The sequence below is a fragment of the Ursus maritimus genome, unplaced genomic scaffold (assembly GCF_017311325.1).
Source record: "Ursus maritimus isolate PB19 unplaced genomic scaffold, ASM1731132v1 scaffold_15, whole genome shotgun sequence".
Taxonomy (NCBI): Eukaryota; Metazoa; Chordata; class Mammalia; order Carnivora; family Ursidae; genus Ursus; species Ursus maritimus.
This window is the reverse complement of record NW_024423897.1, coordinates 5,682,299-5,708,745: the sequence shown is the minus strand read 5'-3', so window position 1 is coordinate 5,708,745 and position 26,447 is coordinate 5,682,299. Positions and strand designations below refer to the sequence as shown.

Genomic DNA, 26,447 nt, shown 5'->3' with positions numbered 1-26,447 from the left:
AAAAAAAAAAAAAAAGGCAAAGCAGACCTCTCTCTCACCTTCTCTCTGTTTCTCTATGTCCCCAGTCTCGCCCCTTGAAGTTATCTCACTCACTAAGTCCTATTGATCATTTCTGGCCAGTGTTTGTCCTGTCGCTGTCTTCCCATTCTCAGCACTGTCCTTGAAGTCCACACCTCACCGTGTCTCAGCTGCTGTGCTGTCGCAGCCCGCAGCCTGCACTTTCTCCTGTTTCTCCCTCTCCCATCCCTCCTCACCACGGCCAGACTGGGACAGGGTCCATCCAGCTCTTCAACCCAGGAGCCGACGTCTCGAAATCTGTTCTAAGCAGGTGATCAGGGATGCGCAGAGACTGGTACGCGGGAGTGCTCGTCACGGTTATTACACTGTAATTGTGAACAATCGGAGACCAGCTAGACGTTAGTCCAAAAACAGTGGGTGTTTTGGGGCTCATGTAGCTGATAGAGCAATATTAAATCTTTGAAAAATTATTTTGAGGACTACTTAAAAACAACCTAACCTAATACTAGGTTAAAAAAAAAATCGGGATACAAATCTGTATGTACAATAAGGTTCCAATCCGTGAATAGATATGTGTACAGAAAAGTAAAATAGAAAAGAACCTGACATATTAGCATAGGTCTCAGTGGGACTTAAGGGTTATGCTTTAAAGTTCTTCTTGATACTTACCCGTATCAGCTACGCCATCTTCAACAAGCACGTGTATTTAATCAGACCGTAAAGAAATCATTTGCTGAATATACATCTGCAGGTTTTTGCTTCTTCTCAAGACCTTCAGTGACAGCCGTGCTTTCCCTACCTTGATACCACAGCCTTCCTGTCCATGCTGGAGCCCACCCTGAGCTGCCCGGCCTGGCGCTCACGGCCATGGCCGCAGGCCACTTGCTGCTCGTGGCTCCCCGCCTCCGTCTGCATTCTCCCCCAGCCAGACTGGTTCCCACATGGTTTCCAAACCCGACTTGTGTTTTATGTCCCTAAGTCTCCAACGATTCATCTTTTTAAAAGATTATTTGTTTATTTATTTGAGAGAGAGAGAGAGAATGAGCGGGGGGGGGGGAGCAGAGGCAGAGGGAGAAGCAGACTCCCAACTGAGAAAGGAACTCAGTGCAGGGCTCGATCCCAGGACCTTGGGATCATGACCCGAGCCAAAGGCAGATGCTTAACCGACTAAGCCACCCAAGCGCCCCTCCAATGATTCAGGAAAACACACACACACACACACACACACACAGAAGGGATGCAAATACAGCAACATATTGACAAGTTTGTGAACCAAGTACCTGCTTCTAGTACTAATTTGGTGAAGCTTTTACAGTTGGACACTTTTAAAGTTAAAAGGGGGGGGAAATAAAGGAGCAGTCTAAGGTCATGCTTAAAGGTATAGGCTCTGCTCTGAAGTAAGCTGAGTTTAAATCCCAGTTCCACTAATAGGACAGCCGTGACCTGAAGCAAGTTGCTTACTTTCTAGGTCTCAGTTTCTTCACTGGTAAAATGAGGATAATGAAAATCATAGTGCGTTTCTGTCCTACAGTTGCCTAGAGGATGGAATAAATGTGCGCAAAGGGCTCAGTGAGAGTCTGGCACACCCTGGAGCACTGTGAACTATTAGTACCAGTGTTAAGTGTAGAAATCAGATTCTGAGCAGAGACGTTATCCAGGATACCTTCTACCTCCCAGCGCGACTCGGCCCTTGGATAACTGAGTGAAGGGCGATGGCTTGGAAATCTTTTGCTTGGTGATTTTCTTCCTGCCTCTGGCCCGGAGCAGCCGAAATGCAGTACGGTTCCCACTGGCATCCGTACCTCCAAGTCTTGGCATGGCGACTGGCACCGAGGAGGCCACCCATAAGTGAAGGGCTCAGGTTGCGCTTTTAAGAAAGTTCTCCTCATCAGAGACAAGCTTGTAATTTTGCTGATGCAGCCACCCTGTTCCCCTGGGCTTCCTGGAGAGGAGGCCTCACCTTGATAAATTAGCTGTGGATATAGGCGTCCTGCAGTTGGCATGGAAATGCAATTTAATTTCCAATTAAGCCTGATTTCTGGGCCAAGGGATTTGCCTGCCTCACACGTGGAGGATTATTCCAGCCAGATCTATTGTTGTCAATGATGATGGTTCTCCCAAGAAGAGGACTTTCATGGAAACTGGTCCATGGCCCTTGGATGGTTCAGCCAGGCAGGGTATGTTCCCCCAGGGATGTGGCCCCTGTGTGCAGGCATTGCTTTTCCGCAGGAACTCCATTTATGCAAATAGATTCAAGAAAGTTCAATGCAGAGGCAGGCAGTCTGTTTGTGGCCGAAATTTTTAAGATGGGGTACAGCTAGAAATGGATTGAGAGGGACAGAGAGGCAAGGTGGTCCTCAGCGGCACTCATGAGAAAGAGAAGTGGAAAGTTGGTAGTAAGGAAAGGGAACAGTAGAAAGCTCTCTGGGCTCAAAGAGAGAAGAATCTGTATAATCAGAGGAAAGAGACATGTTTGCATCCCTGGAGCACCTTTTATGTGTTTGTCACAAGCAATCTATAAAACGAGGTTAGGCTTGTTTTCCAATTGAGGAAACTGAGACTCAGGGAGATTCAACAAACGGCCGAGTTCCCAGGCCAGCCAGATTCCAGCTCCCACTTTTCTGAGCTTTTGTCCCTACAGGTTCCCTCTCCAAAAACAAATAAAACACATAACTCAGAGCCGTGAAATTAAGGTCACACGAAGCTGAAACTTACTTCCCAAAAATGTAAGAATGAGAAAAAAGCTTTTAAAACATGTTCTGAGAGAGTGAAACTAGCCAACGACTAAGTCTACCCCAGGCATATAATCCGATGGAGAGACAAGCAACACTCACCTCCGTTTGGGTTTGTTCCTCTCTCCCCCACGGCGTGAGAGCCGAGGACTGGGAGTGATGACGGAGGACGGCTAAGAGGCTCACACGAGTTCAGGAGGTCAGAGGGCTGGCTCTGGCTGTTCCAAATCGATGAAGCTCTGGCTTGTGGCTCGGGGAATTTCAAAGGAGAGAGTACAAACAGGGTTTAAAGACACATGTCTATAAGACGTTTCTAAGAATATGATTACTTGAGTAGCCAACAGAGTCATAGAAAATTACTTAAATACCAAGAAGAGTCACATGGCCTGATTTTTATTAATGATAGTAAGAAAAGACTCTAAAGTTATGGTAAATAAGCATGCTGTCAACTCTTGGATAAATTCTAGAGTGGCCAAGTGCACTATGAGACCAATGGTTTGGGAACAACTGGGAAAGAAAACAGGGATCACTGAGAGAAGCATGGGGTCCTCGAGAAAGAGTCATATCAGACCAGCCTCTCTTCCATTCTGCTTTTTAATAGAGTGACCAGTTCAGGGACTGCTGTGGCCCGGGCGTGCCTGGTTCCCGCCCAGTGTTTGATGGGCTGTGGGCCGGGCGGGGGTGGAGTCTGGCAGATTGTGTTGACTGCTTGGCCCCTGTCTATCTTAGTAGTGCCCACGTCAGACCCTTGCCAGGGCTTTCTTGGATACATATGTTTGGACCTCGACCTCCCTCTGTTGAGAGGTGTGGTTCTGGGGAGCCAGCTGAAAGCCTGGGCTCTGTGGGAACGTAGATGGAAGCGTCCAATAGACCCCCAGTCCTGACTATGCTCTGCTTGGCATGTTCCGTTTTTGATACAGAGCAGAGACCACGGGGCAATCACAGAGCTTCGAGAGTAAGGTCTGAAGCCATGCTGTCCAGGTTTGAATCCCAGCTCTGCATTTGACTAACTTCGGATCTGTGGCAAGTTAAGTCCCTCCCCTGTGCCTCGGTTGCCTCATTTAGGCAGTGAAGAAATAGCAAGAATAACCTAAAGGGTATTGTTAGGGTGAAATGAGCTGTGCACGTAGGAGCTCAGCCCAGAGCCTGGCTGACAAGCGCTCAACACGTGTTCGCTCTTCCTACTGTTAGGGGTGACACGTTCTCGTACAGGGAGGCCTTTGCTAAACATATCCCCAGTGGAAGTGGCTGCCTCCCAGTTCAATGAGCTACTCGTCAAAAGAACGTTAATGTAGATCATCACCGAAGAGGACTCTTGTAAGAAGGATCCGAGCACCAGATTAAGAAGTGGGGAAGCACTAGATGATGGGGAAAAAAAAAGATTTATTTATCTTAAAGAGACAAAGAGAGCATGAGCACAGGGGGAGGGGCAGAGGAAGGGAGAATCCTCAAGCAGACGTCGTGCTGAGCGCAGAGCCCGACACAGGGCTTGATCCCAAGACCCCAGGATCACAACCTGAGCAGAAATCCAGAGTTCGCGGCTTCCCTGACGGAGCCCCCAGGCACCCAGCGCTAGAGGGTCCTAAAGAGCCGCTGACCTTCAGAGAACTTGAGTTTGTATTTGAATAGGAGGAATCAAAGAGGAGTCAACTGGCGGGGGCTCCAGAGCTGACACAGGGGCTCAGACACTCAGGACCGGCTCACTGGAGGGAAGCTGCACGTACTTAACTTAGCAAGCGCCTGTGTTGAGTTTACGTACATCAGAAAAGCGGGAGCTCTGTGTGGGGGGACAGAGATTATGGGAGATTAAAGACTCTGCTACTGACGGAGGAGGTGCAAGCCTGTGCATAAATCCCCAACTCTGTCCACCGGTCAGCTAGAAGTTGCGGGCTTTGCATCTATACCCTGCCCTTCCCCATCTCTCAGATCTTTACGGAAGTTGACTGAGGATCACCTGCTTTATAGGCGTGGGAAGGGGGAGTTATGGAAACCTAGAAAGAAGCTGAGCATCTTAATAGTATTGTGAACAGTTCTGACCTTGCAAGCCTCCTCTCTGAGAACCGCTCCCCTAGACTGGGGTAAATTTCTCCCTGACTTTCTGCTCTTGCTTCAATCTTTCCTTCCCACCCCCATGTGAAAAGGCAGCCACTGATGGGGTACAGGATGGCTACACTTGGTTCAAACAGTATATTCCCAAATATTTCATATAATTCAAAATTCCCTAAATGCAATTCTAATACGAAAGATGAGATATTTTTATGCACCAGCCTATGTTGTCAATTAGCAATAGAATGAATGCAGTTTACAATCCACTCACTCGAGAAAGGAGTTCTAAAAGTAGGAGAAGTTTTGGATAAATTGTTGATGGGGGTGGGGTGGAATCATTTCAATAAGTCACAAAAAGGTTTTAGTAATATTTTATAGTGCACTATTCGGAATTGGTATAAATTAGGCTCTTCACTGTGAAGAAGGAGGTCCTTGATAATGGTACGGGAGGGGAGAGGAAGAGTGGCAAGAACGGAAAGCTCTTTGAATGGCGGGCACTGGGTCTGATTCATCTCCACCCTCCTCATCCCCTGTCTCCGAGCCCCAGAGCGTGGGCTGAGTTCCAGGGGAGGGACAAGGGAGGGCAAGCCAGGTGCGTCTCTCCAGGCGTGCGTCACTGCCTATGAGATGAAAAGCAAAAACAGCAGAAACATGAGATGCTCATTAGCAGTGATTTATTAAGAACTGATGAGGGCTTTCTGCTCCTGGGCAGCCATTATTCCAAAAAACATTTTTCCTTAGTGTCTAACTTATCGTGCTTAAATGCCCATTATTTCATGCTCATCCTGTCTGTGGGCAGCAGGCAGTTGGAAGCCAGTCTTATTGACAGGAGGAGGGCATTTGTCCCAAGCCAGTGAAGGCCATCATCAATAGTGCATGGGCCAGTGGGGGCTGGGCATTTTTCTAGAGCCACATGACCATTCCCTGAGCAGGGGCTGTTTGGATATTCTGCGTTTCTGTGTATTGTAGCCCCAAATGCAGGTACATGGAAACCATATGCCAAGAAGTCCCTTTCAGTGAGACTTATGGTGGGGACTTTTTTCTTCTTACTATTTAAATTAACTTATGTTTTTGAGATATTTGCAGATTCCCATGGAGTTGTAAGAAATAATACAGAGAGATTCCATTGTACCCTTTGCCAAATTTCCCCCAAAGGTAATGTCATAAGGTTAGTACCATTACCATAGCACAATGTCACCACTGAGATTTTCTTAAAAGACTCTGAGGACTCTTGAGACTTCCCTGACCCCAGAAGGGAGAAACTCTGGGGAATGGTGTGCTGTCTCTCCTTGGAAGGAATGTCCCCAAGTTAAGAAACTGGAGGGCATAGGGATACATCAAGGCTCCCTGGCAGAAGTGAGAGGTGTTCAGGCAAATTATAGATGCCCTCCCCTCATAGCCCTGACTTGTGTGAGGGCACCAGTGGGTTCCAGGAATGCAACAAGGTTCCTTACCTGGCCCCTGGGGCTTTGGGGGACTGGGGTCCGCAGCCCTTTAGCTGAGTCTGCTCAAGTACTGTGGTTGACAGTCCGCTCTGGAATCACACAGCCCAGGGCTTGATTCCTAGCTCCTGCCAGGAGGATGACCTGCTATATGGATGACCTTGGCCAATGACCTTTTAGAACTTCAGTTTTTCCTAATATCATATAGCACTTACCATGTGTCAGTTACTATTCTAGGAAGCTTATAGAATAACCAGTTTAATAGCAATGATCCTAAAAGGGAGATATTGTTAGTTCCTATTTTGCAAATGAGGAAATTGAGGCACAGAGAGGTTATTTGCCCAAAGTCACCCAGCTAGGGAATGGTAGGGTCAGGTATTTGAAACCAGGCCATCCTCATTCAAGTTCCCATACTAGCCACTGTCCTGTGTTGCTTCTCCTCCTCTCTGCGCAGGCTCAGTAGTACCTCACTGAACTGTCACGAGGCAAACTGCTCAGCACAGTGCCCGGCATGTAATACATAAGCACCAATAAATGCTAGCTTACATTATCACTGGTATCATTGCTTCTGGAAATTTCTGAGTATTCAGTTACTTCCATTCTGGCCACCGACCATGTGCCAAACCTTTATTCGGCCCTCCCAACTACCCAAAAGGAAGAGTCACTTTTTTTATAGATGAAACACCTGAGAACCAGAGAGATGAAATCTGGCAGAGGCAGAAACAGGATTCCTACCCAGGGGCTGCGGCTAGAATCACAGCTCCAGAAGGAACTTCAGAGACACCAGCCTAACTTCACATCCAGCTCAGGACTTGCCCTGTCAAGCAGTCATTTATCTGTTCTGAAAAGCCCGGTGACAGGGCCCTGGTTCTCTACGCTGCTGGTTCTCACGCTTGAGGGCACATCAGAAGCCCCTGCGGCCACTTTTAAAACAGAGTACTGTCCCCCTCCTCCGTCTGCCACCTCACCCCATCCCCTTGGGGTTTCTGATTAGGAAGGGCTGGAGCCAGGGCCTGAGAATGTGCATTTCTCCCAAAGCTCCACAGAATGCTGATGTCGCTGCACCAGGGACCATACTTTGAGAACCACTGCTCTTGGAAGACCCCTTGGAGTAGTAATGGTAGAGATGATGGCATGCTCCACTTACGCCCTTTTCAAGCTGAGACAGGCTTCCCTTGCAGGCCAGCGCCCTATACTTACCTGCATTGTAAATTATGAATCCCCATCTATGTGGTTCCCTTCCTTCCAAAGAGGGTCCTTAAAATTACATGTTCTCAAAAGACTGCCTGCCTCGGATTGGAGCCTGACCCCCTCCCAGCCCACTTCCACTGCTTGGTGATGTGAGGCCCACCCTTCCAAATCCTTCCAAAATAATATCTATCGTTGCTTTTGTGATTAAAAACAAACCCAATGAGGGCCACCTGGGTGGCTCAGCAGGTGAAGTGTCTGCCTTTGGCTCAGGTCATGATCCCGGGTCCTGGGATCGAGCCCCATGTCGGGCTCCCTACTCAGCGGGGCATCTGCTTCTCCCTCTCCCTCTGCCCCTACCCCCCACCCCAGCTCATGCTCTCTCTCTCTTTCTAAAATAAATAAATACAATCTTAGAAAAAAATGAAGAGAAGCATATTTGTTTCAAAAATAAAAACCCAATGAAACCACATCTTCCTACTGCTGAAAATTTATAAAAGTATCAAAGATAAAAAGAGGGATGAGAAAGAAAATTAAAATTAACCACCACCCCAAGCCCCAATCTCACTGTTGATATTCCGATATACTATAGTATATTTTCATATAGCCTCTGGTGATATATATATGTGTATATATACACATATATATTTTTTATTGAGATATTGACATATAACATTACATTAGTTTCAGGTGTATAGCATAATAATTTGATATTTATATATATATATTGCAAAATGATCACCACAGTAAGTCTAGTTAACATCTGTCACCATGCACAGTTACAAATTTTTTTTCTTGGGATGAGAACTTTTAAGATTTACTCTCTTAGCCACTTTCAAATACGTAGTACGGTATGGTTAACTGTAGTCACCGTGCCGTCCATTACATCCCCAAGACTTAAGTATTTTATAACTGGAAGTTTGTACCTATATTTGTTAATATTAGAATAAAAATGTATATAGCACCTAGTGTCCTACAGGCACATTCTAAATGTTCTCTATACGTGGGAGCTGCTGTGGTTTTCATTATGGAATTCAAAGAAGAGAGCGAGGTCTGCCAAGGATGGCAAAAGTAGGCCTTTGAGCCGACCACGAGAACACGGGCGTGGAGACGCATCCTTGCCACCTGTGGGCTGGTGGGTGATGCAGCAGGAAGTGGGCTTCAGTCAGTTGAGCGGGGAAAGATAGTGGAAAGCTCTTGCCAGCTGGCCTTGAGCTCTCGGAAGCCCCAGGGAACCGGTGTACATTCTTAATCAGGAATGACACAACAAAGGGATTTCCCGAAGCCCATCCATGTAGCAGAGGTTATTACAGATCTGCAGGAACAGCGAGAAGGCAGGGGGAGGGAGCAAGGGTACACACGTCGGGAGCAGCCTGGGGGCCCACCCAGTCCCCCGTGGCCCGGGCAGCGCTGCAGCATGGAGAGGCCTACTTCTGAGCCGCCAGGATGGAAAGGGACTGGTTGATCTTCACCATGGCGATAATGAGGAGACCTCCGGTCAGAGAGAAGAGCAGGGTCCGGGGCCCATAGAGCCGCTGGTATAGGACAGTGGTCTCATTCTCCCGAGTTGCTGAGAAGCAGTAGAAAGTCTGTATCTCGTGGAATTTGCCCCTGACCTTCTCCACGTCGGCCCGGGCTGCTTGGTAGTTCTCCAGGCTGCCTGGGATGTAGGAGCACTGCGGGGGGAAAGGCGAGAGCACCCATGAAGTTGGAAACCCTGGTTTCTCTGGGAGAGATGAGGGGCCGGCACGAAGTAAAGAAAAGCGTTGGCTTTGGAATCGGGCCCCCCCATGGGAGCGAGGTCTGCCGAAAGCTTGGCAGGCTGTGCACTGCAGGGTTCTAGAGGGTTCCTTCACAGTGTCACGTGTGAGGGTGGTGGCCCAGGAGCTGCTCAGGGGACACGCCAAATACCCCGAGGCAGGGGCCCAGCTGGAGTTCTGGTCCTGCTTGCACTGGCTGTAGAACTTCAGGCATATTGCTTACCTTTCTCAGCCTCGCTGTCTTATCTCTTGAGGGGGTTAAGAGCAGTATCTCTTTCAAAGGACGTTATTAAAGGACTTCAAGCTTAACCAACTAATGAGTGACACCCACTGAATGGGCTCTGTATTTGGATTCGGGGCAGAGGTCATACACTCAGTTTCCCACAGGGCCCACACACAGAAGGTTCACAGGTGAAGTGGGTGAGGAGGGAAGGAGATGACAAGTGCCAGCTGACACTCGCCTTGCGCCACAGAGGACAGTCAGGGACTGGTGAGGCCTGGTGAAATGGAGAGAGCCAGAGGCATCCAGACTGGCCATCGTCACTCTATCTGGACAATGGATGCCATGCGATCCAGGAGACCTAAAATAGCCAGGCCTCTGACATTTCAAGAAAAGCCAAAAAGTCAAATTTTAATGTGAACTCCCACAATTTTAAACTATTGGCAAAAATGTGAATTGCAAACCCTTTGAGGTCTAGCCCTGTGCGAGCCAAACAAAGATATTGGCAAGCCAGCATTCGACACGGGGATTCAAAGGAAGGAGAGAATACACTTGAAAGTGCTTGTACCGGCAGAGTGTAGTACACACTTAATTCTGACACCAACTGTCGTCATTAGGAGCCTCTGGCTTGGTCAGGTCCAGCTGGAAAGAGGGGAGGCCCTGGTTTCATCTCCGTTCTGTGCCGGGAGGTCTGAAGGTTGCTTATGTGAGGCTCTGGAAGGTTCTGCAAGCTGGTTCCCCCACAGCACCTGCAGCAGACTAGCTGGAGCACTGGCCAGGGCACAGGTTCCTACTCACTCTGAATTGCCGAGGGTGGGGCCCAGCAAACAAGTGACTCCTTCATGCACGGTGGTTTGAGACCACTGGCCTGGGGCAGTCATGTCTGATATCAAAATGTGGAGTGTTGAGCCAGCTTCTCCCCAGGCCTTGGTTACTCCCTCGATTTGAATGAGACCCTGTCCCAAGCTGCCTGCCCTGACAGCAGTCATCCAGTGGTAAAGAAGATGGTTGCATCACGGTCCTGACAGCCTGCGAAGTGGGGGAGCTGTGTCCAGAGTCGGTTCCCAGCCAGCCAGGGAGCCGCTGAGGCTGGGGAGAGCTGCCTCCAAGGAATCTGACATTCAAAGTTGCTGGGTACTGCAGGGTCCCAGGAGCAGCTGAATTCAGAATTCTGCACTGAGAGGACCTCGCCTATCTCCCCAGTGCCTCTGGCTATGACCTTGGGGAACTTACCCCATTGAGCAAAGGTGTGGCTGTGGAGCCAGGCAGACCTGGATTCAGACACCAGGTTCAGACACCAGGTCCAAGTTGTGTGACCTTGGTGGGTGCCACCACCTCTCTGAGTCTTGTAAAATAGTTTGTGAGGGTAGCTGCCGGATGACTAGTCATGGAGCCAGGGCTGGAAGGTGTGCTGCAGAAACTGACCCGGGGTGCACTGGGGCAGGGAGAGGCTGGCGACCTCAGGGTCAGGCAGGCAGCCTGCAGGCCAGCCCGCTCTCAATCCCTGTCACACCAGTGATCGCTTCTGCTTGACTTTGGACATTTGCTTCTTGTTCCTCGGGATAGATCAGCAGCCACTGAATGCCAAAGAAGCAGCAGGAGTCCTGGCAGGAGCTGATTCAGGGGGACCTGGGGCCTCTACCCCCATCTGGTGGGGCTGAATCATGCCAGTGTTGACAGAACAGGCCTGGCCGCCTGCACTGTCCAGATCCACTTCTCCGTGACCCCCCTACACTGTCCTAATCCCACTGCGCACCCTCGGCACCCTACCCCACTTCTTCTGAGGTTGGGCCAGTGTATTTTTTGGTAAAATGGTGGTTGTAGATAAGCTTAGCCCTTCCCCCAATTCCCTTCCTTATGCTGGACTTTCAAAGCTTTAAAAAAATTCCCGATTGAACATGAATGCCCAGCTCCACGCTTGGTGGGCCGGCTTCCTCCCCCTGCTTCCCTAATGGTGCTGTGTTGTGTCCGGCCCGGAATGCAGCACCCACTTCTCCTGGCCTACTGCATTGTGTCTGCTCCCTCACTCAGACATCCTCAAAGACTATCGTTGCAGAAAAGAAAAAAATCAGTAAAGTGTTTTTTATAATCTTTTTTTAATATGGGAACTAATTATTATCCATAACTTGTAGCATCCTTCATTAAAGTTTTGCTTCTCTCAAAAAAAAAAAAAAAAAAAAAAAAACCAAAACCTACCAGAAACAAAAAGCTTTCTGCTTCCATAATTGGGTCATGTGGAGCCCACCTGCCCCTTGTGTCAGTGACTGCAGCACCCCTTCCAGTCCTGTCTCTTCTAGGCCCTTCCTCCACCATGCCGTGGTCTCTGCCCTCCCCTCGTCAGGCATGCTGCCCTCATGTCTCTGTGTATCTAACACCTGCTTGATTTTTAAAGCCTGACCCAAACGCTTTTCTGACACCCTCACCTCATTATTGGCTGGAAAAGTCACTCCTGCCTTTAACCTCATAATGTTCTCTGTTCCTCTCTGGCACTGACCCCTCCCCACTAGGTATTACTTCCCATATGAGCTCTCTCCTCCTGAGTCCAGAGCTCCTAACACAGGAAGTGCTCAGTGACCACTGGATGAATGAATGAATGAATGAATGAATGAATGAATGAATGAATACGGCCAACTTGTATTTTCTGGAAGAAGGGATAGGATGAGGGGTTGGGGAGGGCGGTGTGGAGAGGCAGTGATGGCAAAATCTCCCAAGCACTGGCCTCCAGAGATTGCTTCAGCGCTGGGCTCCTGGTTTCAAGGAGCAGGGGCTGGTCTCAGGGGTTCTCCTCCGTGGGGTCAGCTCTGATCAGCCTCGCACTGGACTCACCTTATAGAAGTGGCTGCCATCCACCTGACATGGAGCTCAGCACACCCAACAGCCTCTGACATCATAAGAGCACTTCAGAAAGGGGCACCCAGGTCATGCAGCAGTTAGTGGCAGAGTGGGGATTCAAACCCAGGTCTGTCTGACTCCAACCCAGAGCTGCGAAGTCTGGCTGGACCTCATACCAACTGTGGAGGCTCAAGTCAAGTAGGCTCAGCTCTCTCAGCCTCCTCTCTCCAGAGTGGGGATGGGGATTCAGTTAGGAAGAGGCCCATACACATGCCGGGGGCAAGGGGACACATGCCCTTCCCCACCCCCCCACCCCCATCAGTACCTGCTGGTTCTGGTCCCGAGTGTCCTCTGTGTGGTACAGCACAGCCCACCGGCCCACAGCTGACACATTGACCCAAAGGCACGGGTACTGCGGCACCTTCTTCCCCTCCAGCTCCTCCTGTTCCTTGATGTTGGTCTCAATCAGATGGCACGTGGATTTCTGGGTCCACACGCTGGAAAGACCACGCACACACACACATATCTCAGAACTTGGGTGGCACAGAGCACCGGGTTTCAACCCGTTTAGAGAGACCTAGGGCTGTGACCCTCATCTTGCCATAAGCATCCAGCACCAAAGGAGTGTGACCCCCGAGTCCCTGGATCCAAGAAAAGAACCAGAGAATCAGAATATCAATGCTTATTAGCCTCTTAGACATCATCTACATAAATGGTTCTCACCCTGGCTGCTGACCGAAAACCCTGGGAACTTTTGAAAAGGTTCCCATGTCCAAGCCACACCCCAGCACAGTTAAATCAGAATTTCTAAGGTGGGCAAGGCTCAGGCCCTGATATGTTTTTAAAAGGTCCCTGCCTTGATTCTGATAAGCAGCCAAACCCTGAGACCCCTTATCCGCATCATCCTCCCCTTACAGGTGGTGGGAAGAAGAGTTCAGAAAGGTCAAGTGACTTTTCTGAGGCCACACAGGACCTGAGAGCAGGTCTGATTAGCTTCAGAATCTGTGCTTATTTTTCCCCAGAAAGGGTAGACGCAAAAGGTCTTGATTTGAGCCAGGGTAGGGACGTGGGTGGGGATGGTGCTTAACCTGGAGATAGCGGGTCATGGGCACCCAGCAGCTCTGAGCAGTGCCTCCCTTGGGTAAGATTCCAACCTGGACTCTCTCCAGGGTTATAAAAAGTGAGGAAGAAGCAGGCCCGGGAGAGGCTAACAGGCTCATCAACACATGAGCGAATCAATTGTGACTCATCTCGCATTTATCAGGCAGGACCCACATTGCCAGATGGAGGGGCTGTCAGCAGCCGGAACATGCCCTGAGGCGAGGGTCGGAGATTTATCCTCAAAAACCAGGTGGAGAGGACCGAGCACGTTTGTTCCAAATAGAGAACGAATCAGGAACCTCACAGCTTTCCCTTTAAAAGCTCAGGTGGTTGACATGCCAGGGAACAAGGAACATTCTCTGAGATTCCAGAGCAGAGCTCCATCGGAGCAGCTTTTGGTTCAGTGTAGACATTTCCTACTTATCAGAAAAGCCCCAAAATGAAATGGTATATACAATGGGGTCCTGAGCTTCCCGTTCCTTGAGATATTCAACAGGAGGTTAGACGCCCACCTGGCCGGGAGGTTTCAGAGAGGGAGTCAAACCGTGCAGACAGTTTATGAAAATCTATAACCTCTGATGTCTCCTGGGATCAAACGGACACTGTGGGATTCGCTCTGATCCTTTGCTGCTGCTTGTGAGAAGCGCCTCCTATGTCTGCTACCCTCAAGTCCCAGATGAGAGGGGTCCAGGCAGGCCTACCCTCCTTGCACTTGAACCCTTCACCCTAAGAATGATTGTCCAGCCCTTCCTGCCTGGTGTGAAGTCAAGGGAGGGGTAGGAAGAAGGCTGGGATTCCTGGCAGACCAGACCCGTCGGAGAGCGGCTGGAGGATGATGGGGGCAGGCCAGGAGAGCTCCGTACCTTTTCTGGTAGAGGGGCAGCATGGTCGTGCCCAGGATATAGTAGGCAATGACGGCACACATCACCATGGCCACACCCAGGCAAAGGGCTCGAGTCTCTCCCCGCTTCTGGGCCATCACCAGCTTCTTCCCCATGTCCACTGCAGGCAGGGGTCATTTCTAGAGCCACAGAGGCAAACAGACATGAGAGAGCATAGGTGACGAGTAATCCACAGAAGGGGGGACAGGTAAGAGGGAAGGGTGCTCAATGATCAACATCCTCTCTGGTTTGCTATGGAGCTTTGCAACTTCCGAGGGCTGTTTGCCCCCATGTAAACCTCCCATCAACTCTCAGAAGCAAGTGTTATCGTTCACTTTCTACAGTTGAAGGATCTGTGGCTCAGAAAAGTAGGGTGACTTGTCCAAGGCCACACAGTGTGTGATAGGTTCAATAATGGTCCACAAGAGGTCCATATTCTCAGACCTGGAATCTGGGAGTGGTACTTAACATGGCAAAGACCTTAATTTAAGGATCCTGAGATGGGGGATTATCCGGGATTATCCATGTAGACCTTAAATGTAATCACAAGGGTCCGTACAAGAACAGGGCAAAGGGAGATGAGACACAGAGGAGGAGAGGGTGATATGACCAGGGAGGAGAGATTGGAGCCATGTGGCCCCATGCCAGGAAGTATGAGCAGCCACCAGAAGCCACAGAAGACAAGGAACAATGGACTGTCCCCTCAGCCTCTGGAAGGAGTGAGCCCTGTCAACACCTTGATTTCAGCCCTACCGACACCTCGCTGGCTTCCAGAAGCATGTGAGAGGAGATTTCTGTTCTTTGGGGCCACCAAGTTTGTGGTGATTCATTACAGCAACAATTGAAAAGGAATACAGGAGATCAGTGAATACAGGGGGCCGTAGGGGTGGGACATCAGAGCACTTTCTCCTAGGATACTCATCTCAGAAAATGATGCTCATCTCAGAAACTGGAGCATTTCACAGTTTACAAACAATCCCCAGGCAAGGCTGGCTGGGCTCAGGGCAGCAAGCAGAGAAGGAACAGCGGGGCCCCCAACCAGCAAGGCGGGCTGAGGCCCCAAACAAAACCCGTTCTTTCCTGGAGTGTGGGTGCACTGGAGGAGCTGCCCTTGGCGTGTACCCTACCTTCCAGGCCCGTCAGTCCTCCCAGCCCCGGGCACTCTGGACGTGAAGGCAGGGGCACCATGTGACCAGGTCTGAGATGTCAGGAAGCGAGGGAAGGAGAGGAAGGCTCCCCTGTCCCAGAGAAGTCTGAACCCTGCTGCTTGCCCAGATCCCGCCTGCCTGCAATGCTCTGATGAGATCGTTGCCCACACCGAGTGAGCAGCTTTGCAGAGTCCTGATCAGTGCTCCTAAAACCACGCAGGATAAAAGAATAAGGTGAGGATATGGTGTGAGTATAGGATTGAACAACCACAGTGAGAGCCTTCAGGCAGGAGGAAGGGGAGGCACTGCTGATGTCCCCTGAGGCCTGGAAGGAAGAAAGGGATTGTAGCTCTAATAGGAGAGATTTCAGTTAGACTCCAAGAAGAACTTCTCACTTTTGAGAATATCTCTGGACTTTTTGACTCTCTCTTCCATTTAGAAGAGTCACTCAACATCTGGGGAGAATTTAGGAAAGATGGAGAAAGGTTAAAGAATATAGGGCTTGACATTCTGGTTGACTGTCTTTTCCTTAGAAGGCCAGGGCACAGAGTACCGTGTTCAAGGGTTTGGTGGAGTGTGGGGCAGGGAGGATTCTGAGGTCAGCAGATCTGGAATCAAATCCTGACTTTGCCACTTAGCAACTGTGTGGCCGTTAAAACGAGAAGAAGAGTACCTGCTTCAGAGAGTTCTGACAAAGATCGAGTGACATACCAGATATCACCTATTGATCCCAGGGTCTGGCCCCACGCCAGCTCTCCATAAATACTGGCTGTTACTATTAACAAAGGGAATCCTAAAGGTTTGGAGCACTAGTCCCCAGTGCTCTTGCTGAGTCTATTTTTGTCCCACCCCTCCCCTGGGGACAAGTGTCAGGACTGGTCCTGCTCTCCAGCCTGCTGCTCTCTGGCTGCTCTGGAAGCTGGGATCTGAGTGCTAGGACACTGAGTTACTAGAGTGACCCAGCCATGGAGCAGGCCACCAGACCACGGGCCCAAACACCAGCAGGTCTAGTCTTGGGTGACACCACTGTCAGCCCCTCTGGAGCCCAGAACTGTGATGGACTTCCCCAGGAAGCGAGTTCCCACTGCCAGCCTCCCTCCCCCAGGATCTCCCCTCGAGCCCCAGGCTTCAGAGAAACCACTCCCCAAGTGCTCTGGACGCAGTACTCACAGTGTCTGGTGGCCTGGAGTCTTCAGCAGGCAGAGACTTTGGGCCTGGCCCCCAGCCCCCACCCCAAAAGAGGCTGCCTGAGCCGCAGCAGGAAGCTTGGGCTGCCAGCCCATCTCTGGGAAAGCGGCCTTTGGTCCCCATCTGGGACAAGCTTCCATGCCCAAACATGGTCAAGTCTGAGCACACAGCCCCGGGACACAAACTCCAGAGAGTCCGTACCAAGCCCAGGAGACAAGGGCAGCTGTTACCCAGGCCCCCACACCTGCAATTTCCAGGGTCTGTAGGAAACAGATTTTGAACAACAAAAGACTGAGCAAAACTGAGAAGCCCGGAAAGACCATCCTGATACATTTAGAGACATTTCTTCGTCATTCAGTCTCTCCGGGCTGGCAGAGAAGCCAGGAATAGGAAATGATTTTCCTTTCTTTGACACGAGGGAGGGAGGAGGAGTTAGAGCTCTAAGGGGTTGGGCTTATCAGCTACTAGGGGGCTGGCATATCCCCACAGGAGCATCCAAACCTTTCTGAGCCTTTGGTACTTACATGCTGTGTGACCCTGGGCAGGTCACAGGACCTCTCTGAGCCTCAATTTTCTCAACTATGTTGTTGGGTTTTTTTTTTTTTTTAACTAACTTTGTTTAGGGATCACGAGTGTTAGGGATAACGAAGATTTGAGGCAGAGGAAGAGAAACCCACCTTTTAAAGCCCAGGCAAGCAGAAGGTAAAAGCAGTGAGACCTCCACAGCTGCGCCAGCCAGCCAGGTCCAGGGACAGCCTGCTCGGCCAAGTGGCCTCCCAGAGACTGTCGAAATACAGTTTGGGGTCATGGGCAGAGATTTGTTCCTCTCAATATGACAAGTGAGCAGCAAGGGTTTTTTTTTTAAGTCCTAGACCTCGAAGATTGACACCGAGGGACACAGGGCCTGGAATGATTCCCCAGAGGAGTGGTTTTCCAAGATGCTCCTTGGCCCATCCAGGAGCCAGAAGAGTCCTTCTGGGGCCCATGAACTAATGCAAAAATGCCAGTCCTTCCTCCCACTCCCCTGGGGAAGGGAGACACCATGCGTGCAACAGAGCCATTTTTAAGTAGGACAAAAGGGCTACTTGCTCATAATTGACGGAATGAGTTATTAAGGGTTATACATTTGGAATTTATAAGCAAACATTAACATTCTTCCCAAGATACTTTTCCCCTCGGAAGATGGAAACAGGCAAGGAAGAGGGACTGTAAGCTCTTCTGCTGCACGAAAGGGAGCCCCCCTCCAAAATGCTGGGACAAGCTCTGTTCTCGAGGGGTTGTGGAGAAAAACTCAGGTCCCTAGCTGGCTGTGGGGCTGTAGGTGAAGCGTAAGGCAAAAACAATGCTACGACAATAAAGATTAATGCTCTGCATTAACACAGGTTGCTAGAAATCACAAATACCTTCCCAACTCCAAACTTCCAACACCTTAACGTAATAAGCCCTGCTGGCCCATAACAATCTATTCGGGAAGAGATTTTTCTACCCATTTTATAGATGGGGTAACTGTGGTTCAGAGAGGTTAAATAAAGTGCCCAAGGGAAGTTACTTTGCATCTCTGAATCTCAGTCTGTCTTTTTCTAGAATGGAGGCAATTATACCTAACCCCTCAGTGTTTTTGAAAAAAAAGGAGATCACCTAAGCTACCTGACAGGCGGATCGTATTTTCCAAAGATGGCCACGCCAACACGCATCCCATCCCACATGCTCGTCTCACAATGTGACATCAACACTCCTCTGTCAAGAGGGGCATCTGTCCTTCGACCTGGGCAGAGCTCTGAAACCACCTTGCCAATAGAATGTGGTGGAAGTGACACTGTGTGAGTTCCAAAGCTAAGTCGTAAGCAGTGATAACTGCGTTCCCTTGGCTCCGCTTCCCTTGGAGCCAGCCACCGTTTTATGTGGAAGCCAAGAGGCCACACGCAGGGGCTCCAGCTGACAGCCCCAGCTTGGCTCTCAGCCAACAACCAGCATTCCCCCCCGCACACCGACCTGTGAAGGAAGGAGCCTGCAGATGACTCCAGCCGCCCCCCCCTTCAAGTCCCCCAGCTGAGGCCTCAGACATCACGGAGCAGAGACCAGCCACCCGCTCTGTGCACTTTCTGAATTCCCCATCTACAAAATCCAGGAGAAAATTAAGTGGTTGTTTTATGCCACTCTATTTTGAGGGAATTTGTTATGCGTCCATAGTAACTGGAATATACTCTAAGTGATTTAGAAGGGAAACTTACTGTTGCTGGTGATTGTGGTAGAGTTGAACGAGTGGGGATGAAAAAGCCTGAGATGACTGCGTAGAGTGCTATGGGGGAGCTTTAGAAATGCTCTCTATATTCTCATCTCAGGTTGCTCACCGCTGCACAAACGGAATAGAAGGACAGTGTTACGGGAGGGAATTTTCATTTATCGAGCAACTACTCTGTGCCAGGGCATGAGCCACATCCATATGCAAATACATATACATACACACATGCATACATATATGCACGTGCGTTTGCACATGCATGTACACGTGTATACATACAGCGCACACATACATGTGAGTACACGCATATACATGTGCATGTGTGTGCGTACACAGTTATACATGTACAGTTACACATACACACATCTACACGTGTGTGCACATGCATTCGCATACACACATGCACACACATGTGCGTGCATATACATGCATGTGTGCGCACACGTGTATACAGATGTGTACATACGTACATGCATACACATATACACATCCATACACCTATACACATCTGCACACACATATACACACATATGTGCATACATACACACGTGTAAGTACACGTGTGCACGTACACACTCATGCATATGCATACACAAATGTACACACGTATCCATTCCTCTCAGCAGTCCTCGCCAAAGGTCATTTCTGTGATTTGCCCAAGATCACTCCCCTGTCACATGACGTGACAGAGCCTGGTATGGACCTGTGCTTGCTGACTCCACAGCCCATCCCCGTCTCTCCATGACCCCCCGAGGCGCAGTCTTCAAGGGAACCAGTGTTTTTTCACGAGTCTGCTTCAGCCACTGAGCAAGCCCCTCTTCTCAGTCTATAGCCCTTTCTGGATTGTGCATCACTTATTTATTTAAACCCTTTGGAATCAATATCTATTCCATGCCACCATTTGGGATAATAAGTCCCATAAATCAAATTGGCAACCATGTCCTGAGCCTGTGCTGAGGGTGTGTCGCTGGCTGCGTGCCGGGGGGAGTGGATGTGAGTCGCCCTCCGTCGTAGTGAAGCCACTCGCTCACAGACACTCGAGGACCTACTGTGCGGAGGCTCTGAGCACGTCACTGCTGCTGTGCGTCCCGATGGGACAGGGAGGATGTGGATTTTTTGAAACCGCAAAGAGGCACAAGGGAAAAATAAAAGGATGTATTTTGGGGGAGAGAGAGTCATAAAAGACAGAGGAAATCATAATGAAAGATTTTTCAATGGAGTTGAGAAGACCAAGTATAAACAGGACAATGAAATATCCATCTTTGAATTAAATGGCAACACTGGACACGACAAGGAACAGGACAGGGCCGCCCGCTCTGAGTGAAGGGAAGCCTCCCGCCTTTCTCATCGGACTCTCCAGCCGTGTTTTTGCTTCCCCTCATTTTTCTTACTTAGTGACAAGGTATTTTAGCCTGCTGTATTGTTAACATAATTGTAAGCAGCTTGAAATCCTCTTTGAAACAAGGAAGAGCATAAATAAATAAAGAGTACTGCTCTCCATCTGTGCAGTAAGAGTGTTTCCTTACGCCTCTTTCTTACTGCAAAACCATCCATGCTCACTGTGGAACAGTTGTACAATAGACAAATTCAGGAAGAAGACGAGGCACAGCAATAACCCGGCCACTTGGAGGGAACCGCTGGTCAGGGGGTGTGTGTGTCCTTGCAGACACTCATAAAGGGAGGCGTGCATTCTCTCCTCCCAGAGGGCACATCCCTGTGTCCTCACCTGCCAGGGAGCTCATCCTCTTCCCTAGGAGTCGGTCCTGGGGTTCTCACCTCACCTCCTATTCCCTTAGCCACTCTCCTTGCCTCGTGGGCCCGGTCAGCGCTGTGATTTAACGTGCTCAGAGCACCACGTGCAGCTCCTTCAGAGCAGTCCCTGTCCCCACAACGTTACGTTTATTCATGTGCGTTCCCCCTTCACAGGTCTCCCCGCTGGAATGCAAGCTCTCTGATATCCGCGGCAAGGACTTTTCCTATTCACAGTCACATCTCCAGATAAACACAGAAAATTGGGGATTTGCTGTGGTTTGTGGTTTAGTTTGAAAAAAAAATCTCTTGCTTTTTCAAAAAATATTCACCATCTTACCCATTTTTTTTAAAAGATTTTATTTATTTATTCGACAGAGATAGAGACAGACAGTGAGAGAGGGAACACAAGCAGAGGGAGTGGGAGAGGAAGAAGCAGGCTCATAGCGGAGGAGCCTGATGTAGGGCTCGATCCCATAACGCTGGGATCACGCCCTGAGCCGAAGGCAGACGCTTAACAGCTGTGCCACCCAGGCGCCCCCATCTTACCCATTTTTAAGTGGACAGTTTGGGAGTGGTAACTATATGGACATTGTTGCACAACAGATCTCCAGAACTTTGTCATCTTGCAAAACTGAAACTCTGTACTCATTAAACCACAACTCCCATCTCTCCTTCCTCCTTGACAACCACCATCTAGTGTCTGTCTCTCTAGTCTGGCTACTTTAGATATCTCATATAAATAGAATCATACCATAATTGCCCTTTCGTGTCAGGCTATTTCACTCAACAGAGTGTCCTCAAGGTTCATCCCTGTTGTAGCCTTTGACCAGAGAAAAACCTCTTGCTCCTTCATGTAACGGAATATTGTAATCATTTCCCCATACCAGAAAACATTGTTTTAAAAGCTGGTACAGTACTGTTTCATATGGGTAAGACGTAGTATATTTCACTGAAGCCACGTTGGTGGAGATTTAGGAATGGTGCTTGTTTGCTTACTAGTGGAGCCCAGAGTCGCCCTCTGCTGGTCGGTGGACTGTTCCACCCATCCCCACCCTCAAACCCATCATTTTCTGGTACTGACAGGAATGACAGAGATTGGATCTATAAGGACACAATCTGGGGACCAGAACCTGGAGATAAAGATGACAGAGCCATGAAAGTGGAAGATGGCAGCAGGTTACAGTTTCCTAGCCCAGTCCAGGCCTGATTTGAGCCTTGGGGGAAGAGGGAGAGAGAAGGCAGAGGGAATAGATGCAGGCTGATGGAGAGGTTTTCACACCAGAGTCTTTGGAGCTCAGACTCTGGGGTGATGAGAACAAAGGGCTCACAGTGATGCTGTGGCCCTGAGCAGTAGCCCCCTAATAAGGAAATCGGGGTCATCACCTATGGCAGCCGCAGCAGAGGCAGCGGCCGGACATATCCCTGCACTGGTCAGGGTCTTGCAAGAAGGGCAGGGCTGGTGATGTGCTGAGCTGGCTCACACCAGCTTCATGAGAGTGCTCGACCACCAGTTGTTGGGGGGAGCCAGAAATCGGCCACAGGGGGAGTGAAATCTACAAACGCTGCAAATCCGGGCTTTTGTTCTTTGCAGAGCCAGTTTCCCAGCACACCACTTTAGAGGGCACACTCAAACTGGGAAAACCAAGGAGGCTTTAGGAATACTGACGATGGTGTGAGCAGGTTGTAGGGAAGCACAGGGAATGGTGGGATACCCTGTGGGCTGAACTGAGGGATGAGGGAAGGGAGCTGTGTTCAGCATCAGAAAGAGAGTCTCCTGGAGCAGGGGTACCTCCAGCCTGGGACCCTCAGTGGCCGAACTGGGGAATGAAGAGCTGACTTCACCATCCAGGGACACTTCTTCTAATCTCCTGAACCCCATTCACTGAATCTGACTGGTAGAGAGGAGCCTGTTGCTCTACTCCCTAATGTCAGCCTATAGAGAAGAGTCTAAAAGCCAAATGGGGAGTGGGTCTGGAGGGCCACCCAAGAAGATCTGAGTCCCTCTCCTTGAGGTGGCTTTTGGGCTGGAGAACCAACAAGCAGGTCAGAACGAAGAGCACTGGAGCACATGAGAGAATCTCTGCAAACTCCCAGAAATACCTGTGTAGCTGTGAGCTGTGCCTCTGAGCCCAAATGTTTGTCTATCAAAGCAAATGTTGCTCATTTGTAACCCCTAGCTGATGAGTGCTGAGAAAACCCAGGTGACAGAAACAGTGCTGTACTGAGAATTCCTTGCAATTTGTGCCCATTCCACTTCCCTAGAATAAAGATCAGACAGCTGAGCAAAACTTCGAGAGCAAAGGCTTTCTACATTTTGATACTTACTGTATACTTTTTTCCGTAACATTGATACCACTTGACAAATGTGTGTACACACCCGATTCCACACATATTCACCAATCCCAGACAAGATCAAATTTAGAAATAGTTGCCTATTGGCTAGATGAAAAAAATTTTAGTCCCAGTTTTCATTTGCTTTGCCAAAATTACCAGCAAGGATTGAACAGTCATTCATATGTTTATTTAGATGCAAAATTTTTTTGCCCCCAATTTTTTTTAAAGTTCAAAGGAAGAAAATCTATGAAAGCAATTCATGCAGTGCCTGGCACATAGCAAGCACTTGGTTTACCATTCATTCCTAAACTCATTCAGTGCGTGTTCCTGGCATGTCAGTGAATAAGACACCCCTGCCCTGGACAGGTTTGATTCTGGCAGGATTCAAGGCCCCAATCTGCATTCGCTGTACTTAGTGGTACCTGTCAGAATGGGGTCCAAGGACTGAAGGACATCCCCTTGCCCACCCCCTTCCACCTCCCTGTGCGGTGGGGACTTCGAGACTGCAAACAGAGTGTTCTTACCCCTTTGCTGAGTCATAGAATATCCCTCCAAGGGCCCTTAGGGAACATGTAGGTTGACAGCTTTCTGTGTGTGTCAGATTTTCTATTCACAAACTGATAAAGGCAAGTTGTAGAGACTCCGTTAAGTACAGAAAGGCAAAAAGAAGCAATCAAAGTCTAACATCCCAAGGAAACCCCTGCCAAAGTATTGTTTAGAATATTATTATTATTATTATTATTAGAGAGAGAGGGAGGGGCAGAGGGAGAGGGAGAAAAAGAGAATCTTAAGCAGACTCCACACCTAGCCTGTAGCTGGACGCAGGGCTCGATCTCACAACCCTGAGATCATGACCTGAGCCAAAATCAAGAGTCGGACATTTAACCGACTGAGCCACCCAGGGGCCCCTAGAATATATCCTAAAGACAAATGCAAATGCTTTCTAAAAATAAATTTAGAAATATTCTGTATAAATTCAAGGGTTTGTTATTATTATCCTCCAAGTACAATCTTTGAACATCACTCTTTGCTCACCTCTCTGATTCTTTTCTTCCAATAGATTTCTAAAAGCAGGGATCAGAGTCAAAGATTATTAGCTTTTTAAAGGCTTCAACCCCCTCACTTTTCCCAGAAGCACAGAATCCTCTTTTCCTGGAAACATAGGGTCCCAAAAGATGTGAACTTCCCTTCCACTAGTGAGCTGTCTGAGCCCAGAGAGGTGAAGTGACCTACCCAAAGCCATACAGCTTTAATGGTGCAGGGGCTGGGATTCAGACATTTCCCTACAGCCTCTCAGAGTGCCAGAACTGAAGCTACAGCCCATGTCCACCGACTCCCGGGCAGTGTTCTTGCCTGACTCCTCTTCTGTAGATGATTTCTCTACCTGTAACTAGCTCTCAGTTCCCAGGCACTAACAAAGGGCAGGCGCTGTGCTAAGTACTGGGAACGTAGCATCTCATTGGATCCTGACCCTATGACGTAGGTACTGTGATTGCCCCCGTTTTATAGGTGGTTGCGCTGAAACAGAGAGTGTCTGAGACAAGTAGACTTGTCCAAGGTCACAATGCCGGTGACCTACAGAGCTGAGACTCCTACCTCTCCTGGCTGCGATGATGAAAATTTGAGCCATCAAATACGGGAGCCACGAGTGGCATGCAGCTTTTGAGCACTTGAGAAGTGGCTAACGTGAGAGGAGAACTGACATTTTTAAATTTTATTTCATGTTAGTTAACTTAGATGTAAACAGCCACATGTGACTGGTGGGCAGTCTATAAAGCCATAAACTGCTGGCCACTCTGCCCCCTGGCATTGCCTCAGCTTTGGCTACCACAGCCATTCTTGACAAGTCCTGGGAAGCCTGTCCCTGCCTGCAGCCTCTCCTCAGCCTGGGGAGGGGCCCGGCCTGGCCTTCCTGAATCTCCTCTCCAAGCCCGTGACTCATTCTGAGCCAGGACCCCAGGTGGGAGGCCACTCCTTGCTCCTGACCCTGGCTCTCAGCTGCCCATAGGGGGCTGGGCCCAGCAGTGGCCTCCTGCAGGCATTTTAAAAAGAGACGCTGTAGAGAAAGGCTTTTTAATCCTCCTTGTTGCACATTAATAAACACATACGTTTGTGATCCGCAAATAATAAGAAGCTCAAGGTCTCCATTGACTCCAAGTGCAAATACCTTTGTGAGTTTCACCAAAGCCTTCTCTGGGAGTTAACGAGGTAGACTTGAACTGTATCCACTCTCAGGGGACACCGTCTCCCAGAAGAGCCTGTCTCTAAGGAGCAAACTGTTTTTAATTCACCACAGACTGAGGGCCTTCTTCATGCCCGGCACCTTGCTAGGCCCGGTACATACTGTGGTCGTTTTCTAGGGTCGCTGTAACTAATTGGCACAAACCATGTGGCTTAAAGCAATCGAACTTGATTCTCTCACAGTTCTGGAGGTTAGAGTCTGAATTCAAGAGGTTTCCAGGGCCATGTTCCCTACAAAGGCTCTCCGGGAGGATCCTTCCTTGTCTCTCACAGCTTTGGGTGGCCCCCGGCCTTCCTGGGCTTGTGGCTGTGTCCCTCCAGTCTCTGCCTCTGTCTTCGCACGGGCTTCTCCGCTTCCGTGTCTCCCGGTCTGTCTCACAAAGGCAGTTACCATTGGATTTAGAGCCCTCCCAAGTAATCCGGGATGATCTCAAAATCCTTAATTACATCTGCAAAGATCTTTTTTCCTAATAAGGCCACATTCACAGGTTCCAGGGATTTGGACATGAACAAATCTTTTCTCAGGCAGGTGAGGGGGGAGTGGGCAGGGATTGGGATACCACTGACGCCACCACACCCACCTTGTTTAATCTGCATGACAACCCCGAGAGGCAGCGGAATTAGGATGGATTAACTGAGGCAACAATCTCAAGATCTTATTGGCTCTCCCCAATAACAGTGCGGCTCTCATTTGTGGGGAGTCCAGAATGTACGCTTCTGGTTGGGTGGCTCCGCTCCAGGTGGTTGCTAGTGGAATCAGGCTCCTTCATCTAATGGCTCCACTGTTTTGCAGCCTCGAGGTGACCCCAGAATTATCTAGCCAGTAGACCAGAAGGAAGGAGAGGGGCAGAGAGAAAAATGAGGGTGATTGATACTTAACCACCTTGGCCCAGAAGTGACAGGTATAACTTATCTTCACATGCCATTTGTCAGGCCCTGTCACCTGGTCCCACCCAGATGCAAGGGAGTCTGGGAAATGTAGTCCTGGCTGGGCCACCACTTCTCAGCATGGATCAGGTGTGGGGATCAAACTTTGTTGGTCAGCTGGCCATGACTGCCACAGGATCATTCATTCATTTATTCCTCATTCATATAATTCATTCTTTCACTTATTTTTCAGAAGAGGAATTTGAGGCTCAGAAGAGTTAAGTGATTTGACTAAAGTCACAGCATTTAAGTCATAATTCACTCAATATTTATTAAGGGTCATCTGGATTAGGGGCCCCTCCTTCAGGTGAGCCTGTTCTAACTCTGAACTTGGCATACCATGTTACTCACCTGTGTGTGTGCCAAAAACAAGACTGATCAGAATTATCTATGCA

The 26,447-nt window shown here is 49.3% G+C and overlaps 2 protein-coding genes across 3 annotated transcripts in view; one reads left to right on the top strand and one right to left on the bottom strand.

Moving 5' to 3' along the window:
- KCNIP1 (potassium voltage-gated channel interacting protein 1) overlaps nt 1-26,447 on the top strand; it is a 334,221-nt gene that overhangs the window by 13,093 nt on the left and 294,681 nt on the right. The window lies entirely within an intron of this gene.
- On the bottom strand, nt 8,115-16,696 carry KCNMB1 (potassium calcium-activated channel subfamily M regulatory beta subunit 1). Its single transcript, XM_008692386.2, has 4 exons — nt 16,539-16,696; nt 14,203-14,360; nt 12,564-12,735; nt 8,115-9,102 (listed from the first exon to the last, which is right to left on the bottom strand). The coding sequence occupies exons 2-4, from the start codon at nt 14,334-14,336 to the stop codon at nt 8,854-8,856; spliced, it is 555 nt and encodes a 184-aa protein (XP_008690608.2). The 5' UTR covers nt 14,337-14,360; nt 16,539-16,696; the 3' UTR covers nt 8,115-8,853.

Coding starts and splice junctions, on each gene's coding strand:
- KCNMB1 (XM_008692386.2), bottom strand. CDS start 14,336: ATGGGGAAGAAGCTGGTGATGGCCCAGAAGCGGGGAGAGACTCGAGCC. Junction 12,736..14,202: donor CTGCCCCTCTACCAGAAAAG/GTACGGAGCTCT, acceptor TGGTCTTTCCAG/CGTGTGGACCCAGAAATCCA. Junction 9,103..12,563: donor CTCGGGACCAGAACCAGCAG/GTACTGATGGGG, acceptor TTCCCCCCGCAG/TGCTCCTACATCCCAGGCAG.